General features: G+C 40.9%; 1 protein-coding gene and 1 long non-coding RNA gene across 2 annotated transcripts in view; one reads left to right on the top strand and one right to left on the bottom strand.

Annotated features, from left to right (window-relative positions):
* cdi (center divider) overlaps nt 1-17,179 on the top strand; it is a 43,597-nt gene extending 26,418 nt beyond the window's left edge. Inside the window, exons 3-8 of the mRNA XM_068295977.1 lie at nt 5,379-5,500; nt 13,584-13,782; nt 13,843-13,928; nt 13,988-14,243; nt 14,309-16,137; nt 16,210-17,179. Of these exons, the coding sequence (XP_068152078.1) occupies nt 5,379-5,500; nt 13,584-13,782; nt 13,843-13,928; nt 13,988-14,243; nt 14,309-16,137; nt 16,210-17,071 (3,354 nt within the window). The 3' untranslated portion in view covers nt 17,072-17,179. The remainder of the gene's footprint in view (nt 1-5,378; nt 5,501-13,583; nt 13,783-13,842; nt 13,929-13,987; nt 14,244-14,308; nt 16,138-16,209) is intronic.
* Nucleotides 1,244-17,463, bottom strand: LOC137581729 (uncharacterized). The gene is made up of 3 exons (XR_011033232.1): nt 17,400-17,463; nt 1,323-1,409; nt 1,244-1,268 (listed from the first exon to the last, which is right to left on the bottom strand). It is a non-coding gene; the product is annotated as an uncharacterized lncRNA (long non-coding RNA).
* Nucleotides 17,464-18,470: the final 1,007 nt, after the last annotated feature.

Raw genomic sequence — 18,470 nt, 5'->3', positions numbered from 1 at the left:
ACACACACTCAAGTCGGGTAACTGACCAGAACTTGGCATCGGAACCAGCTTCTTTAATTTAACAACAGCACCTCTAGCCTAATATTTGTGTCTTACATCGTTTTAGCCGACATTTGTCGTACGTTTCGTGGACTTTCTGAGCGTTGTTCGCACAACCGCGTGAAAAACGCACGCGATCAAGCCCAGCAGAACACGTTTTCTATATGACATTGTACCGCTAAGATGTTGGTGTTGCCACAACGTTGGCGTTGGCGTCGGCATCGGCCTCGGCATCAGCGTCAGCGTCGACGTCATCATCAGCGCATGTGAAAGATGATTGACCAGACCAACTAGCTAGCTAGGCGGTTGGCCAGAAAACCCAACTGTAAATCGCATTAAATATTTGTTAACAGCAAAACGAAACGCAACGCAATCCGACGCAGCACAACGCGTTTTTGTTTGTGTGGAAATTGTTGAAATATTTTCTCGGCTTAGGGGGGCGGTGGAGCAAGTGCATCATCGTTTTGGGGCCCCCACAGATCGAATGTCAAGCATGTGCGCCGCGGCGTTCGCCCGCAAAACGCGTTTCTTTCCAAAGGAAACTTCGGTCCCCAGACCAGACGTGTGTTGCCGGTTGAAATGTCAGAGAGGCGATGCTTTAACTAGATGGAGACTGGTTTTCTGGTCAAGCTACTGGCTGGCTCAAACACTGTTGGCTGTACTGTGTGTTTGTGCGTTTTGGTCCAAAAGGATGGTATTTTTTTTTCTTTTTGGTTGGTTGTTGGTGGTGCAACTTTCGTTGTTGTTTTGTTTCCGCAACTGCCTTTTGATTTTCATTTTTTTGTGGTTTTCGGCTGAAAGTGAAAATACGAGTATTCACAACGGCAACGACTTGCCTGCCGTCCATTCGTTTCGGGATTGGATACCAAAACCAAAGTGTTGACATAACCATTGATGGCGCACATTTTCGAATATTTCTCGGTACCTGCTGTGATGTAAACTGGTCAAGCTTCGATTCAATGTCGTTAAATTTATGTTCTATTACGATTTCTTTCCAACCATTTCCAAGTTATGCATGTGGATTGCCATCACCACCACCGCCACTTCACCTCCCCACTACTCTACCTCCTGTGGCTGAATTGTAAACAAAATTTGAAAGCTTTTTCATGCTTATTTAATAAGTAAACAAAAGAACATATAAACTTCTTTTAAATGCTTTGTCTTGCTCAGGTTTTCTTTCATGCAAGAGCATTTTTTTTGTTTGCCACTCAATAAAAGTAAAACGCAATCTGAAAATGCGCAAAATTTAATTGACCGAACTCATTTCGGGTAAATAAACTTACTTATGTATGTATATGTACATATACATATTCAATACAATTGATGCTCCAAATAGTTCAGCCGAAATTCCAAACCTAAGGGTTAAATGGCTTAAAAGAATGACAGAAATTGATTATTTTTGCATGTTTGGAATGTAATTTGGAAAGAGTTGCAATATTCTTCATAACTCTTACTTGTAATTAAATAAATAATGTAAATTTTCAAAAATTACTAGTATATTATTTATATTCCCTCAAGTTTACATTATTTAATTACCATATTGGCGGCCCTTTTTTTTTGGAAAAGCATCATGGAAAACTAGTTAGTATTTGTCCATTGTCATCAGTATTGAAGTTAGTTAGTATAATTGCAATAGTCAATAGAATATTAATATCATTCTAAACATTTAAAGAGGAATGCTTGGGAATTACTAATTTCGATCCCGAAGATGTCCATTCAAACCTGATATTGTATCTGATGATTGAATTACAAAATTATTTCATTGTTTTATTGGTAAATTGAAATCGAAACAAATTCCAAGTCATTGTTGTTTTCGAGGGCTTTGAATACGAAATAACTACATATGATATATTGCTGTTTTGCACACTGAAAAGCTAATATTTTACTTTTAGAAGTTCAGTAGAAATCCTCGATTAATTCATCCATTGTTCAAGTGAACCGCAAACAAGAAACAGAATTTACTTACCGCTTAGAAATCCACATAAAAGAGGGAAAAGCTCTCAGATCTTTAACCATAACTGGGACAAAAGCTAAGAATTACGACTTTCCTACACACGATGTTCTTTCATCGTAACTCAAAAAGCTGAATGAAACTCTACCTATTGAACACCTTTTGTTCCCCAAAAGTAATTGATTATATTTGATGCCCATCGAGTGCTTTTGTGTGTACACATCATACATACATATGTATGTGTCTGTGCGTATGGATTTCTTTTCTCACGTCACTGTTTAAATACTTTTCTATGAAAAGTGATCGTGCGTTGAGTCGAAATGCCGACTTGGAGATACCCTGTGTTAAGAAAGGTTTAAGCAGCTGAGGACATTTCAATACTGTCTCCAGAGTTTTCTGCGTGAAAAGGCATCGAAGAAAGGTTGAATAGTGTTCGGTTTAAGGTGCTCGATCAGGAGTGTATATAATATATTCCATATGTATGGTCTCTTTGGCCTGTGGCAAACATTGTCTCAAGTGCATTATACCCATTTACGTTTACGTTATGGAGAGCCCAAGCTATAAACACAAAAAAGGCGACTTTGAAGCAAGCCGCTTTTAGTTTTTAGCACAGTTGCAGTCTAAGAAGTTTTGCCTCTGCCCCCCTGGGCTATGGTCTTCGTTCTCTGGTCTCCGGTCTCTGTCTCGACGTCTGCATCTGGACGTGCCACTTTTGGTCCATTGTCGGCTTTGTTTGCTGCACGATCGTTTTGGACATTCTTTCGATAAATTCACGTTCGATGCATTTGTAAGAAATGCGTTTCATGTTAACGCAAACGTTTCTAAAATGTTTTACAATGCGCTTAATGATTTAATTGGTAGAAAAGTGAGTGAACCGAAAAGGGAGCGGTTCTTAATTGAATTTCCGGTGGTATTTTAGCAAACTTGTCACGCACTCTTCTGATTTGAATGAATAACAAATTTGCCAGCCATTAAGTGCATAAATATTGACAGCACTAATTCCCTTGATTCAATAAATTTTTCTTTAATTTTATACACAACATTAACACGTCATCTTACAGACAAATATTCTGTTCTTGGGTGTGTCAGTATAATGAAATTGTTTTTTTTTTTTTTGTTTGTTGTATTTTTTTTATTAATTTTTCCTCTTTTTTTTTATTAAGATATAAGTATAAGTATTATATTTGTGTGTTTTATCGCACAAAAGGTAGGTATAAAAACACTTTGAGTGTTGCTGTGGGGCGGCAGATAAGCAAATGAGGAGCGTCAGGGGTTTGACATGCCAAAAAAATATCAGAAAATAACAAAATCGAATGACATAAAGCGGAAATCAACTTTTCAACTACTTTGTGGAGTATCTTGGCAACATAAGTGTCTTAGCAACATGTGGCCAGACGTATTCAGATGAATTTATAGACAACCGGTGTATAAGACGACCGCCATGAAATTGGACTTTGGCCTTTTGGGGGCGCAAATATGTAAACATCAACTCATAAATTTCTTAACACCGACGCGAAGGCGGCGGCACACTAGAACCCAGAGTCAGAGAGCAATGAAAAAATATGTTGGAAAAGCGCAACAGGACAAAAAGCTACAGACCAGGCCTAAACACCACGACCACGCCGAAGAATTTATACTCTTGCAACATCTTACTGAGTAGCGTAATCGTCATAGTAGTTTAATTGAGTGCTTCGTTAATATACACATTTTGGAAAGGGTATAAAAAGAGACTTAGTTTATGATGTTGTTGTGCAGAGAGTGTGTATGTGTTTGTGTGTGTGTCACCCACGCACACGTGTCCCGGTCTCGAGTTCCATTCTCAGTCCCATTTTCATGACTCTATATACCTCGCTAGGCACATATGCATGTATAACTACTTACTCACCTACAGACCAAGTTTGTTGTTATGCCGCTCAGGTATCCAATGCGGGAGTTGGGTCAGGGAAGGGGTTCTTAACCGTCTAGAGGGGGAGGATGAAACTTTATTTGTGCCCATAAGGCATAGAATTTGTTTGTATTGCTCTGCCAATAATAGAATTAAATACAAGCAGTTGCCATATTCTCTGTTGCCTTGGCCTGAAGTATATAGTCAGTTGAAGTGTTTGTAAAGAATGTTGTATGGCGCCAAGTTGCAGTTGCTTCTTAAACGCATTCATCAAAGCAAAGTGTAAACAGAATTAAGAATAAAAAGCAGTAATTTAACTACAATATGTGAATTTTTTATTTAAAATGTATTAAAACCGAACTTCCATCCAATCATTATGAAATTTTATAGATTGTATACCTTAAAAACACTCGGGACAAGATGGCAAAAAAGAAACTATACAGTCAATCATTTCCTGTTTTGTTTATTGTTAGTCTTTTTGTCAGATGTTCGCTGTCATAGTCACTTGTCATTAACATTTATTGCTGTTGTTATTCTTTGGACAGGTCAATAGACTATCTACTCTGCAGAGAAGAAGAATATTTAAATATTATAATCAGCATTTATATTCCTAACTAATATCGCATTATTTATATAGATAAAAGTCTCGAGATAACATATAAGTATTCTTTTTAGGCTGACATTATTGAATTGGACTATTTGATGATGATATCCCCATTCGAATTGAGAATGGACTTTTCTTTTGCCATGGTCAGTTAACAGTTTTCAGTCATTCTGATAAATCTTCGTAGTTTGTAAAGAACTTTATTTCTCCTCCCTGAATTAATCATTTTGTTTTAGGTGTTATGGTTGAAAACAACAAACCAAAACAATTTACAGTTTTAATTGCTGTCGCCATTTTGCGATTTTGCTCAGACAAACCAACAAAAAATCTTAAACAAGGCTGTTGGCCATCAATTGCATTGGCAATGGCAAACACAGACGAGTTTATTGATTTTTATCCCCTGCAAAAAGTGTACATTCATTTTGGCGCAGACATTTCAAGTAACTAACTAAACTGAAATCGCCGTTAAATATTTATCCGAATCGAATAAAACTGTATCTCACTTGTAATTTGGGAGGGAATTTATTAGTATTATAGGAAGAGTATATAATCTTCGGCACACAGCTGTTAATTGGGCCTGAAATTGTTTTCCCGTCATGACATTTGTCTCTATTTTCGATGAAGCTGCGGGCCATGAAATCCATTTTACACTTTGTTTAGCAATTGTCCCAGCCATATTTATATAAGTTTTAACACACTGTCTAACAACTACTTTCTACACTTGAATGTGAACTTGACCCTGGCACGGACAAAGTCTCAATGCCTTGATGCTGACGGAGCGCTGTTCGTCCTCCCGTGTTTTTACTTGAGTTTGTCATTGCAAATCTGATTGATTTATTTATGTATGTTGTTCGCTTCAAAATGTAGTTAATATCGTTTTATGTTTTCGTTTTTTAAAGGTCACACATCGGACAACTGGCCAGGTGATGGTGCTGAAAATGAATCAGTTGCGTGCCAATCGACCGAATATGCTGAGAGAAGTCCAGCTGCTGAATAAGTTGTCCCATGCAAATATACTGAGGTAAGTTTTATTCAATACCACTTCTCACCCAATTGAATGGGGAAACAGTGATAGCTAAATATAGCCCATTATATTTCTGAGATGCCATTCTAATCAGCTGTTGTGATGCTATTTGCCGCGAGTGAATAATCTCATCGTAGCTCGGCTTATGGGTCAATGCCATCTGGCGGATGATGCCTTAAGGGAACTGAGTCACCACTGCACAATATCTCAAATAGGAACTCTACACTGAAATATTGTAAATGGTTTAGAAATCAAAAGAATTAGTTCATTTTGTAAAACACAACTCATTGTGGTTGCTTATTACGTAAAGCATTTGAATGAGTTGTTTTTACCTATGTACTTATGGTTTATACGCGCATTTCATACATAATTTGAGGGGGAGCTCGTTGTTTATATTTGGTTCACTGCCAAATTGATTTTATGAGAGCGACGCACGTACTCACATCATCTATTATCTGACCACAAAATAAACACTGACCTAACTTACATACATACATACAAATGTGCATATATTATAGACCGGCTGAGTCATATCGAACGGGGTCTGCACTGGGTCACAATTTTGTGGACTGACATCATTTGCATTTGCATTTATTTTATTTGATTAAGTTATATATCACAAGTTGCAGGGTCTGTTATATGACTTTTTTTTCAATAACGCGATACAATTATTGCATATTTTTATAAAAGAGAAGTTACTCATATCAATACTATGCATTTTGTTGTGGAATGTTGGAGCAGAGTTCAAGACTGACTGTTTTTGCGGCCCATCAAAAGGGTCAAGTTCAGTGCGGCTGCTGTCCTCTGCTTGGCTCTTGGCTAGTGTTTACCTTGGCAATGACTGGGTGTGTGTCACCCAGGTCACCAGTGAAATACAGTGACCGAATTCGTCATACTCTTGTTAACTCATGAAGATTATTCTTAACATTAAATGCTAATAAACCCCTTTTGTATGAGGGTATATAAATAACTGCTGATGTAATTGTCCATGTGACTAGGCTTAGCCGGGAAGGCACATTGAATAGTCATGACATTGTAGACGGTCGTCTGAGTTGACTAGATTTAATTGCCAAGCTGCGTAGCTTAGTCACTTTATTTTTCGCTCTTTTTAAGCAGTAGGAGAGTATTTGGGAACCTACTCAATTTGAGTGGGAATAATCCAAATTGTTTCGCAAACACGTGTAGAATCTGCTGTAGAAGCATTTAGCTAAATAGTTGGAGAATAGTGGTGTAGGGTACCTCAAATTCGGCTATCAATTTGACTATACATTTCCTTGTACAAATCGCAAACTTGTATAATTCACGTGACTGCACGCAATCAAACTTTAATTGTATACAATTTCCATTGGTTATTTTTCCTACATCTATTAAAATTTTCCCGTAAACTTGAATCTATGAATGTTTTGATTTTTAACGTTTTCTCACAAAACTATAAATTTGTCTAATATCTTAATTAATGCAATTGTAAGTCCAAACAATTTCATACACAAAAACATCTTAAGAAGAATTTTTGTTAATAACTGAAATGACTTCTACATAGCCAAAGATTGTCAAGAATTTTACAAACTCCAATACACTGGAAGCTTATGCATATAAAAATGGCATTCTAGGGCACATTTGATCTAGAAGACCACCTAATACTCATCTTCTACTCTTTCATAGGAGATTGATTTGAGTGACGAGTGAGACGTGACCCAAACAACAGCCGAAGCATTTAATGAAATGCATTTCCACCCTGACCAATATATTTCCTCTCAATGCGTATATTTGTGAAAAATAAATATTAATTTGGGTCACCGGAACATTTCTGGTACGAAATGTTCTTTATTCATTGCCAGTAAATAAAAGAACAAAAATTATGCTACAACGATGCGTTAAGCCCCTTTCGTTCGTCCAGGTCCGAATAATGATATTAAATGCAGTCACACGCAGTCAATTTTGCTTTTAATAAAACTAGTTGTCGTATCGGGAAAATTAAGGGTAAACCATGAATCGGAATCCTCTGCAAAAGAATTGTGTTCTACCCGGCTGAATGTTTGACTTTAGAATATATCTCTTTGCTGAGATGGAGTGGTGTGTGCGTTTATCTATATCAGTGATGTGGATCGCTAAGCACTCCACTCCTTGGCTGACTGGTTAGTTAGTTAGTTAGGCAGCATGTTTAATGATGCTTAACGATCGCAGCTGTCGGCTAACTGTCAAAATTTAACAGCTATACCACTGTGCGCGATCGTCATTGCCTCCCATGGCGGCGCGACGCTCCCCCAGCTCTCTCTCCGTCTCTAATGAAGCCTATTGATTGGTCCGAGCGAGAACCAAACCCGGGTGTTGTCTATGTGGATGTGGGATGTGCTGCTGTTGTCGTCTTTGAATGCAAATGTAAATGCAACAAGTAGGTATATATCAATAGAACCAGCTGTGGTAATTGAGACCACCTTTCTAACAACACAAGTCAAATAGCTCGTGTGCTCTCAGCCATTTGCCCACTCGCCGCCGGCAGGCCAACAGCCGACAGAGTCTGAGTACTTCGAGTGTGAGTTATTGGCCATAAAATTGAAATTGAAACTAGCATTCGTTGTAACATATTTTATGGCCTTATCACGCGCTCGCTGTAAGTGAAATGTCGCACAGGCGAATTGCATTCTGCGAGGGGGCGGAAGGGGCAGCTGCTCTCCCACCACCCAACCACCCACTTATTTGCCGCCACACCCCATAACAATAACAACAACAACTCGACATTACTCACTCTAGATTTCGTATTGCATTGTCTTTGCCGGCATGTTGTTTGCGTTGAATTGAATGCATTCCTCAAAATGTGTGTACACATTACTACACAAAGTTCTTTTTTAATATTAAATCCCGTCAGAGAAGAGACGCGCCCCCCTTGTCACCTCTCTGCCGTGTCAGTGCAAATAAAGCGGCAAGTCAACATCAACAGAAGAGTTGAATGTGAATGTTGATGGGCTTAAAGCCCATTTAAACGCTCATTTACGACTCCGAGCCGTGTCACAGTTCTTGGCCTGGTGTTGCTCATTACGGGGCACAAACAATGGCAAATGCTGCTGTCTGCCTGCCAGCCGATCCCGAGTCAATGTGTCTCGGGATGCCAATGTGGATGTGTTTAGCGTTGATGCTAAGCAGGTGATAAATTGTGTGCAAATGTTGACAAATTGTTTGGCACGCAAATGTGAGCACAGGGCAAAGAAAAGGTTAACGACTTTGCAGCAATTGCCCTCAACCTTTCTGCCCAAAAGAGTCAGCCTGATGAGTGTGTTAGGTAATTAGTAATTGACCAGTAATTCATTTCTATTGCCATATAGCTCGTAAATTAACAAGTTTTTAAAATTAAACAATTAGAGCCTTTTCATCGGGCTTTTACTCTGTTAAAACTTTTCCATTGAGGTTAATTGACATGAATAATTGGTAGGACAACTTGTAAATAGTTAACTGATATTAGAATACATTATGTTAAAACAAGGAGAAAACATAACTTCTTTGAAGAAAACAACTATCTCGTCAAGTTTAAACTTTTAATTATGCTCATAATTTGCAATTAGCAAGCAAAGTTTGCACTCTAGGAGGAATAATAAGGGAATATTAAATTATGGCTTATTTCCATTGACATTTCACTTAGAAATGCATTTAACCCGATGCTTTGAGATGCTCAGTTGAAGGTCAAATGTAATACTGTTAAGTGCCCGCCATCCATTTATCGACCTAGCAGCCAGGCATTGTGGGGCATTGCCTCCCGCCTTTAAGTGCAGGGGCATTAGCAGAATTGCACAAAATTATAATTCTAAAGCTGAATGGCAACCCCTCGTGTTTCTCCCTCCCTTTGGGTCTTTTACGCTAGCCTTGGAAATTCAGAGACCAACAGCAGCCCGTCGCATGAGTTTTTGTCATAATGAAATGATTGCCATGGCTTTTTGAGATATTCGACAATTTGCTAATTGAAGAATTATTGCGAATTGGCCATTTAATTTCAATGCGGTTTCTTGATTTGTTGCACGAGTATGAGTACAGTTAAGACCAGCTAACACCAACTAGCTGACAAAAAGAGAGTGTGTCATGATTACAGCCATATTGGACATTTCTTTTTATTGCTTAATGGAGTTGGCTTGCAGTTGTCAAAGAAGAAGGAGTAGTCAAGTGATGGTCGGGTTTCGGTTTCGGTCTCCGTGTCTCGATGCTTTCTGTGCTACACCTTAATCAGTGCATCTTTTGATGTTTGTTTAGAGTTGGTTGTATTGGATCGTCTTTCGATACATGTATGAATGATGTGTTGTCGATTGTCACACATGTTGTTGTTACTGTCTTTGATTTCGTTTTTGTCGTCGTTGTGTTGTCTCTACTATTTATAATTGAAGCTGCCGTGTGGCATAGATGCTATTGCACTTCTACAGGCTAAATTGGGTTAATTTCTGATTGATGACCAACATGGCAAACACACAATTTCATTTTGGAGTAACTTGTTGCCTCTTGTCTCTAGATCACAATTTGATGGGTAGTCAGGTAGGTTATTGATCGTGCTGCGGGCTGTTTGCTTGTTCTCGTGCCTGAGGTTATAATAGAATATTCTTCTTCTAATTTTAGAACTCGTTTATATATAGCTTGGCTAAATACATACAGAAATTATTAATTCATAATGTTTTGCAACTGGTATGCGTTTATTTGGGACACATTTGGATTTACACTTCAGGCAAATCAGGTCATATCTCTTATTTAAGTTACTTGTATTATTTTGACTGGTAAGTAGGTGGAAGTGGGCCTTGTTTTATCTGCCAGCCGGCGGCCTTAACGCATTTCGCCAGTCATTGAACTCACAGACTTACATTGTGTGCTTAAGTGGGAACACATGTAAAGCGGATGGCAGGCAATGAGTAATATGCCTGACCAGATTTATATGAATATGCGAATATAATGAACTACATTCCATCCACTTTGTATGCAACTTTGTTCGACTTGTAGAGGAACATGATGTACATACAGTGGCTTCCACTTCCGTATGCCCAGTCCCATAAAATGGCATTTCTCTGGCCAAGCCAACATTCACTTCCAATTTGCGTTTGACGTTTGCCAGCCCAAACAGTGACTGTGAAAACTGTGAGAAATTATGTCATCAACTTTCAATCAATTTCAATACACATATTTCAATCAATTTTGCACAATACAAAGCAAATATTCAAGCATTAGATATTCAAATTTATGCAATACATAACAAACGGGCAAGCAGCCGCACACACACTCATAATACAATAGATGTGGCTCAATTGCAATGACTTTCTTTTTTGGGGATGGGGCCGCTAACCTCGGCCAATATCGGTCACCTAGTCAGGAAGAGGGAAAAAGGAAGAAAAATTAAAGAAAAAAAGAATGGGAAAAGTGCCATAGGAAATGACCCATTCCACATGCAGCAAATGTTGCTGCTACTGTTGCAATCGGCATAATATTCGCATCACGTTTCAGCCAACTGCAACTCACACACACACTCATTCATATAACTATATATATTTCTAATTGAAAATCAAATTTTCATTTTCATTTCGAAATGTTTGTTGCTGCCGTTGCATTGATCAGCATGTTGCATAGTAATTGCAGTTGTTGGAATTTGTTATCTTTGGTTTTTATTTTGTGAACGTTTAAGGGTGTTTAAACCGCCCAAAGTCACGCCCATTACCCAAATGTTTGCTTGCTGAATTCTATGTATTTGCTTTTGTGGCAACCTTTTAACCTCCTGCCAAAGATCGTGCCGCGGTGCCTGTTGCTGCAACAAAGTTGTGGTAATATTTTTCAATTAAGCAGCAAATGCTTCATACTCCAATTACGATTTTTCAATCTAACTGCTGTAATTGAATGCTGCGATCAGCAAGAGCCACAGAGTCCGAGTCAGAGTCAGAAGAGGGAAAGATCGGGATAATTTGCAGCGGGAGTTTGCATTTCATTAATGAGCTTAGCGGTATTATGTAGTTAGCTCCTCCGACAACTTCAACATAGAGGAGTTGCTGGAGCAGCAGCAGCAGCAGCTGTGTGCAGTTGAGAGAAACGTGCAAACGTGTCAATTTATGGTTTACCATTGCCAAGAGAAATGCCGGCCAGCGTTTCCAGTGAATCCAATCCGGTAAATAAAAAAAGAGGAGAAGAAAGAAACGAAAAACTAACTAACCAAACACACAAACACATTTCCATTGACGATGATGATGATGGCGATGGGGATGATCATCATCGTGATGGATAGAAGCACTGGAAAATTGAAAGAACAAAGAAAATAAAGTCTAGGAAAAGGTTTACAGACACTTCAGTGATTCCCCCTTTCACCCTTGCTTCTCCCTGCCAACATTCCTTCTTCCTGCTTGTCTGTCGCGAAACTCTTTTGCCTCAAGCCTGAGACAGTGCTTAGGCACTTGAACGTGTATTCATTTCCTGCACACACACACATGCAAACACACTTCTCATACACAGTCAGCAGGCTGAGTGCTTCCAAGTGATACCCTTTGAATAGACATCTTTTCCGCAGATGCCAACTGCCAGGCTAAGCCAGGGGTTAATGCACCTTTTCACACCTTTTTGTTTTAGATTCGTTCTTGATTAATGCCAAATACTATATATTAATTACTCAATTAACGAAATCAAAGCTGAATTCCTAATAGACTTTTCTCCTTGCCCAAGCAAGCTTAGCCTGGGAAATGGGGCAGGCATCAATGAACACTTTAGGCATTAATCGTGTGGATAAATTTAATATAAAACCGTTCAGATGGTCACGACGATTTAAAGGTGACTGAAAGGTGTGTCAGTCTGTCGGGATATGCAGACGCCTTCAGGCTGATATAATGTCTGTCAACAGTTGCTCGCACACTCACACACTCCTAGCAGATAAGTTCATTTCACAGATTAGACGACCCTACCCAAACCACACAACTCTTTTTAAATGGGCGCCGCCGCGTCATCGTCTATCTGACATGTGTCTGCCCGAGAATCTGAATCTGAATTAGAAGTAAAGGTAGACGCTTATGGCAACTCATCGCGGGGATGTGTTTATTAGAAATTCTCACCTGGTGGTGGAACCTCCATATTTCAATTAAGATTTGAATTGTGTGGATGACTCTATTGCCTCGTGGCACGGCAAGTCAGTAAAAAGTAAAGAAGAAGGAGGATCCAACAACAGGTGGGTCCTCAGCTTTACATATGGGGTAATTCTTAAAGGCAAGAAGGGGTGACCATATTAAATTTTGATTACCCGGACGTTAGCTGAGTGGATCGGTGGGTGCGTGTGTGGCATATTGACAGGTTTTCTGGTGGTGGTGTGCGTGCTGAAAGCAATTAAGGCATCCAGTGCAAATTTATTGAGCAACTTTTATGAAGTCAACTTTTGGTTTTGCGGTTAACTTTTAGTTTCAATTAAATTTGAGTACCATCCTTCTCAGCAATCGCTGCCACGGCTGATTTGGCTTATCATTTTCGCCGACTGTGCGATAGGGAGGTATTTATTGGTTATCGCAAATGATAGAAATGTATATAATATACATACTCTAACGACTTGATGGACACCTGCACGGGACTCTAATCACATGTGCCAATGAGTTTGACGGCCATGATGGTGACGATGATGCAACAACAACCACCAAGAGTCGGCAAAGTTCATTGCCATGTGACTGCAGTTGACCTTTTCTACTCGACTGACTGCATGCGGGGCCGCCCCTTCCACGTGGTGTCTGACACTTCTCCAGAAGGCAAAAGGAAGGCTTCATGCTTATCCTTGAGTTAGAAGTCATTGACATTGCCCTTTTCTTGCCTTGAGTGTGAGGGGTTTGTAGCTTGAAGCTTGATCCAGAGGATCTGCCCAGAATGAAAGCTTTCACTTTTTATTGCGTGTGGAACTGAGAGAGGGTGTCGAATTCTGGGTCTCTACCATTTGCATGTTAGCTGGCAATTAGCGGGAAAGTTTCCTGGCGACCGCCCAAAAGCCAGTTGGAGCTCAAAACAAAACTTTTATTTAGGGCCACCTAAATTTCAGTGCAGCGAAATGTCAGTGTTTAGTCAACCCAAATCGATCATAACTTTTTCCATTTCCCTTTTTCTGCAGCTTTATGGGCGTTTGTGTACAAGAAGGCCAACTGCATGCACTAACTGAGTACATAAACGGTGGGTCGCTGGAGCAACTATTGGCCAACAAGGAGGTGGTGCTAAGTGCCACGCAGAAAATAAGACTGGCGCTGGGTATAGCGCGCGGCATGGCTTATGTCCATGATTCCGGCATCTTTCACAGAGATCTGACAAGCAAGGTAAGTTCACTAACTCATTCCCCTTTCCATTCTTCATCCTACAATACACTTTATTTGCAGAATGTTTTGATTCGTAACCTGGCCAATGATCAATATGAAGCTGTCGTCGGTGATTTTGGTTTAGCTGCAAAAATACCTGTCAAAACGTAAGTCCAATTCTCGACATGATTAGTGATTAAATAATGCTAATTGATTGTTGTTGCAGGGCCAAATCTCGATTGGAAACTGTTGGTTCGCCGTATTGGGTCAGTCCTGAGTGCCTAAAGGGCCAATGGTACGATCAGACCAGTGATGTCTTCTCCTTTGGCATTATTCAGTGCGAGATTATAGCACGTATTGAGGCCGATCCGGATCTAATGCCACGTACACCGTCATTTGGTCTAGACTATCTGACATTTGTTGAGCTTTGTCCCATGGACACGCCTCCCGTCTTCCTGAGATTTGCTTTTTACTGTTGTCTGGTAAGCATATTTATTGAGAACGGAAACCATGATGATACTGACCTCCGCTTTCTTATTTGCCACAGTACGACCCGAAAAGTCGGCCCACTTTTCATGATGCTTCAAAAAAATTGGCCTTGCTGCTGGAGAAATATGAACACGAACCGCCGACAGGTACCAGTCCACTGAGCTCTCTTGAACTAATCAATTCATCGCCGGGCGGCAGCGATACGGAAAACACGATAGCAGCAACTGCTACCACTGCGACTAGCACTCCACCAGCTCCACCAGTTGTTGGTATAATCTCCACTGCACCGGCAGGCGTGCTGACTCCCCGGCACCTGTGTGAACTGGATGAGAACGGATTTCGTTTTCCCAATTCAAGTTCCAATGAAAATAAACCGATTAAGTCGGCATCAGCAGCATTGCCGGGAACCCCCAATGGGTCGGCGGGCAGCAACGAATTCAACGATCATGTGCTTAAGAGTCGTGTGCGTCGTGCCACACAGAAGCTGGAGGCTGAGATTCTGCTCCATCGCCGGTCGCTGAGCGAGATCATACACTTTCCATTGCACACGACACCCAGTGACAAGGCACGTTGCCACCAGATGCAAAGGCAACGCTCCTCCACGCACTCGCCAACACCACCTCGGCAATTGACTAGTTGCGACTCGAAGACTGCATCCGGCCACCAACTGGCGACTGCGGCCGTCCCCGAACCACCTCCACCCCCGCCTCCTGTTTCAGCTGTGCTGACGCTACGCAAAGTGGGCGAGACGATGTGCCTGAAGGATCCAGAATACAAGCCAACAACGACAAAAGATCACAACGGGTCCAAGCCAAACCCATTTACGGCCTTGGCCCAGTTACGCGGAGTCAAAAAAATCCTGGGTGCCAATCCTAAGACATATGCGGCGGGTGTTGGCGATCTGTTCAGCTCGTGTTTCGAAATGTGCGCACCGTTTTTCAAGGAGCTAGTGGCCATGCAGGGTAAGGCGGCGACTCAGACTTGCGAGACGGCAGACAAGGCAGCAGCAGCCCCCACAGCCAGTGAACCAAAGAGCATGCCCGTTTCACCACAACTAACTCGTAAATACAGCGCCATTGAGTTGAAGCTGCCTCAAAGGATCGGCACAATCGTGCCACCAGCCGACGAGGAAGACTGCGATGAATGTACCTCAGATGCCGAAGACCCGGACCCCGATGGAGGCGGTAACTGTGCTGATGCCGAGTCGAGCAGTGACGACAGCGCCGTGCGGCCTTCCACTGTGCCAACGGCTCGTAAATACCGCGCAAACTCCTTGTACTTTCATCCCCTGTATCGTGGGAACAGCGGGGCCAGTGTGAAGAGCATTTCCAGTGAGCTGGTGGACAGTCCGTCGCTGCTTAAAGCCAGTGCCTCAACTGTTACTCTAACAGCCACCACAGCAAACTCATTGGCAACTGACAGAGAAGTGAAGAAATCGTGTGATGAGGAGGATAAATCCAAAGAACCACTCGGAAGTAGTCCCTCTACAATGACCATGGTGCCACCAACACCCACGACCACATCGGTCTGCTCAGCACAATTGGAGGAAACGCCTGTTTCGAGTTCCCGCTTCACCGATCTGGAATTGGAGCTGTTGAATTGCTTTGGTCTCGACGAATTGAAGAACTCTTGTGAGCAGTTGGCGATTAAGACGAACCTAACCCGACGCGATTCCATTGAGAGTGGTTTTTTCTCCTGCTTCAACGAGGAGTCGGATGCGGCAATCACACAAACAAGCTACAGCCGACAGCTTGGCTCGTTAGGCATCGGTTGCGGCGGCGGAACAAGCAGCAACAACTGCTGCTACGAGCAACTTAAGGCTCATCTAAGCCTCGATCCTGGTGCGGGTACAGGCGGCGGACCAGTCAACAATGCTAGTGAACTCAAGTGAGTTGCATCAGAATCATTGTCCTGGATGATTCGAACTCTTTGCTAACTTTTATTGTTTGTAATTCACAGCGATAAGTTGGCAAGTTTGTGTCGTTGCTGCTATTATGCGACTTCCACGTCTAATGCTGCCGTCACGGCTGCAGCTTCCCAGCAGCAGCAACGTCTTAATGACACCTCATCGACGGCATCGTCATCGGTGCTGCTCATTGAGAATGATGCCGGCATTATGGGCGGGAATACATCGTCCTCCACTGGACTTGACTCAATGGACGATTTAGATGCAGAATTCGTGGGCTCGAGGACACACCAGCGGCGCTATACGTGCCACCATGCCCTGCTCAATGCCAATGCCAGCGATCCTCAGATGTCGGCCACCGCAGGACTCATCAATCGTCTGGCGCTGGACTCGGAGATTCATCCACTTCTGCATCGCCATCCGTTTGCCACAAATCAATTACTCTACTGCAAGAATCGCACCTCGTCCATATACACAGACAGTTCGGATGACATTAGTAGCCTGGCTGGCTCTGAATCCCTGCTGTGGGATGACCGATCCTTTACGGCATTGCCCAGTACACGCTCCGCGCAAATAGCTAAGATTGTCGAGTACTTCGAGCGTAAACGGCAGGACTCTTCGCCACCTTTAATGCATCTGCATCACAGGAACGGCAATGGAACTGTGGCCGCTGCTGTTGCCGCCTCCGCTCTGGGCTCCAACTACCTATCCTACGAGCCTAGGCGATATTCCGATTTCAAGAGGCATCTCAATACGGACACTTTGTGCTTTGACCTTGACAAGAAACCAGCCCAGCAGCGAATGATGGTGTGTGAGGGTGCGGTTAAATCCAAGCTTCCAATATTTGACAAAAAGAAACAACAGCAGCAGCAACACCATCACCAACAAATGAATGGCAGCAGCCAGGGAGGCTAGGCAAGCCATTAATTACGATTTCTTTGTCAATTCAATTGGTACTTTTGATCTTTTTTCTAACGCATTTTGGCTCCGTTTAAAGAGAATATACATTATTTATAAGAGGAAGGACACTTTGTACACCAATTAGTTGACATCTTCCTTTGAACACATTTGCTACGTGTGCCCAGAGTATCTGTGTGCATGTGTGTGTGTGTATGCATAGGCAAGCGCATGCAACAAAGCCAAAATATTCTACTAAATCGTTAAATTAGAGCCCCTCTATTATTTAAACTGTATTTATTGTTTCAGCAATCACTGATGTTTAAATGTTTTGTCTATTACTTACATATATATACACTCATATGGGTTAACATTTCATACACTCTGGTACGCTAATTGTCAATCTAAATTGCAATACCATTTTCCAGTATTTCGTGCAAACAAATTTGAGATTTTCAAAATCTTAATGGTCGCGAAATAGTTACCCATATACATATCGTACTCGTTCCTAGTCCTTCAAATTTATATTTATACGAGAAATTAGTTATTACGCATACAACAAAAAACCAACAAGAGAAGCAAACCAATCGAGAAAAGTATTTATTCTAATTATGAAACCTGTCGCTGGTATACTCCAACACCTAATGGCCGAGCTATTCTTTATAAGTACATGCATACTATAGAATTTGTTTACCTTATCGATTTGTAATTACCTATTTATTGTTAATTTTCTTTAGTACATTGTATAAAATGCTTATGTTTACAAAAAAGTGCTGCTTACACCTACATGCATGCATACATAAATATGGAGAGTACATTGCAATACATATATATAAATATACATACTAAAATTAAATTGTAATTAGCATTCGTAGTCTAAGTTGTCAAATTATATTATATATTAAATACATTGTACACTTTTTCACCTGATAATGGTGTGTGGTAAGAACTGATAGGAAAGAGAAAACTGTACAGATGTTTCCCTTATACGTGCGATAATTTAAGATGCGAGAGCTTAACTATCACATAGGATATACATATACATATATATATACACATAAGTGTGTGGTTATTATCTACATTCAAAAATTTTACATAAATATACATCTAAATACACAATAAATGATGTTGGGCAATTGTTATCATTACAGTTTTACTTGCAAGGATAAGAAGAGAGCGAGCACTCTATCGTTTCCTCTCACTCATTTGTTGATTAGGTGCAATTAGGCTTTTAATTAAAGCCATTAAATACATACAGACATACATATGGCAAAGGCAAAGCAAAGACTGAGCCAAAAGTTATCCATTTTGGTTGTAGTCTGCATGATAGTTTTGAAATATAGTTGAATAAATGCATTAGCTGGTAATCATCTGACAAAACGCAAATCCAAATGTTGTAAATACCTATACATACATA

The sequence above is a fragment of the Drosophila tropicalis genome, unplaced genomic scaffold (assembly GCF_018151085.1).
Source record: "Drosophila tropicalis isolate 14030-0801.00 unplaced genomic scaffold, ASM1815108v1 contig_859, whole genome shotgun sequence".
Taxonomy (NCBI): domain Eukaryota; kingdom Metazoa; phylum Arthropoda; class Insecta; order Diptera; family Drosophilidae; genus Drosophila; species Drosophila tropicalis.
The sequence above is the reverse complement of the archived record's forward strand: the minus strand, read 5'-3'. Positions and strand labels throughout refer to the sequence as shown.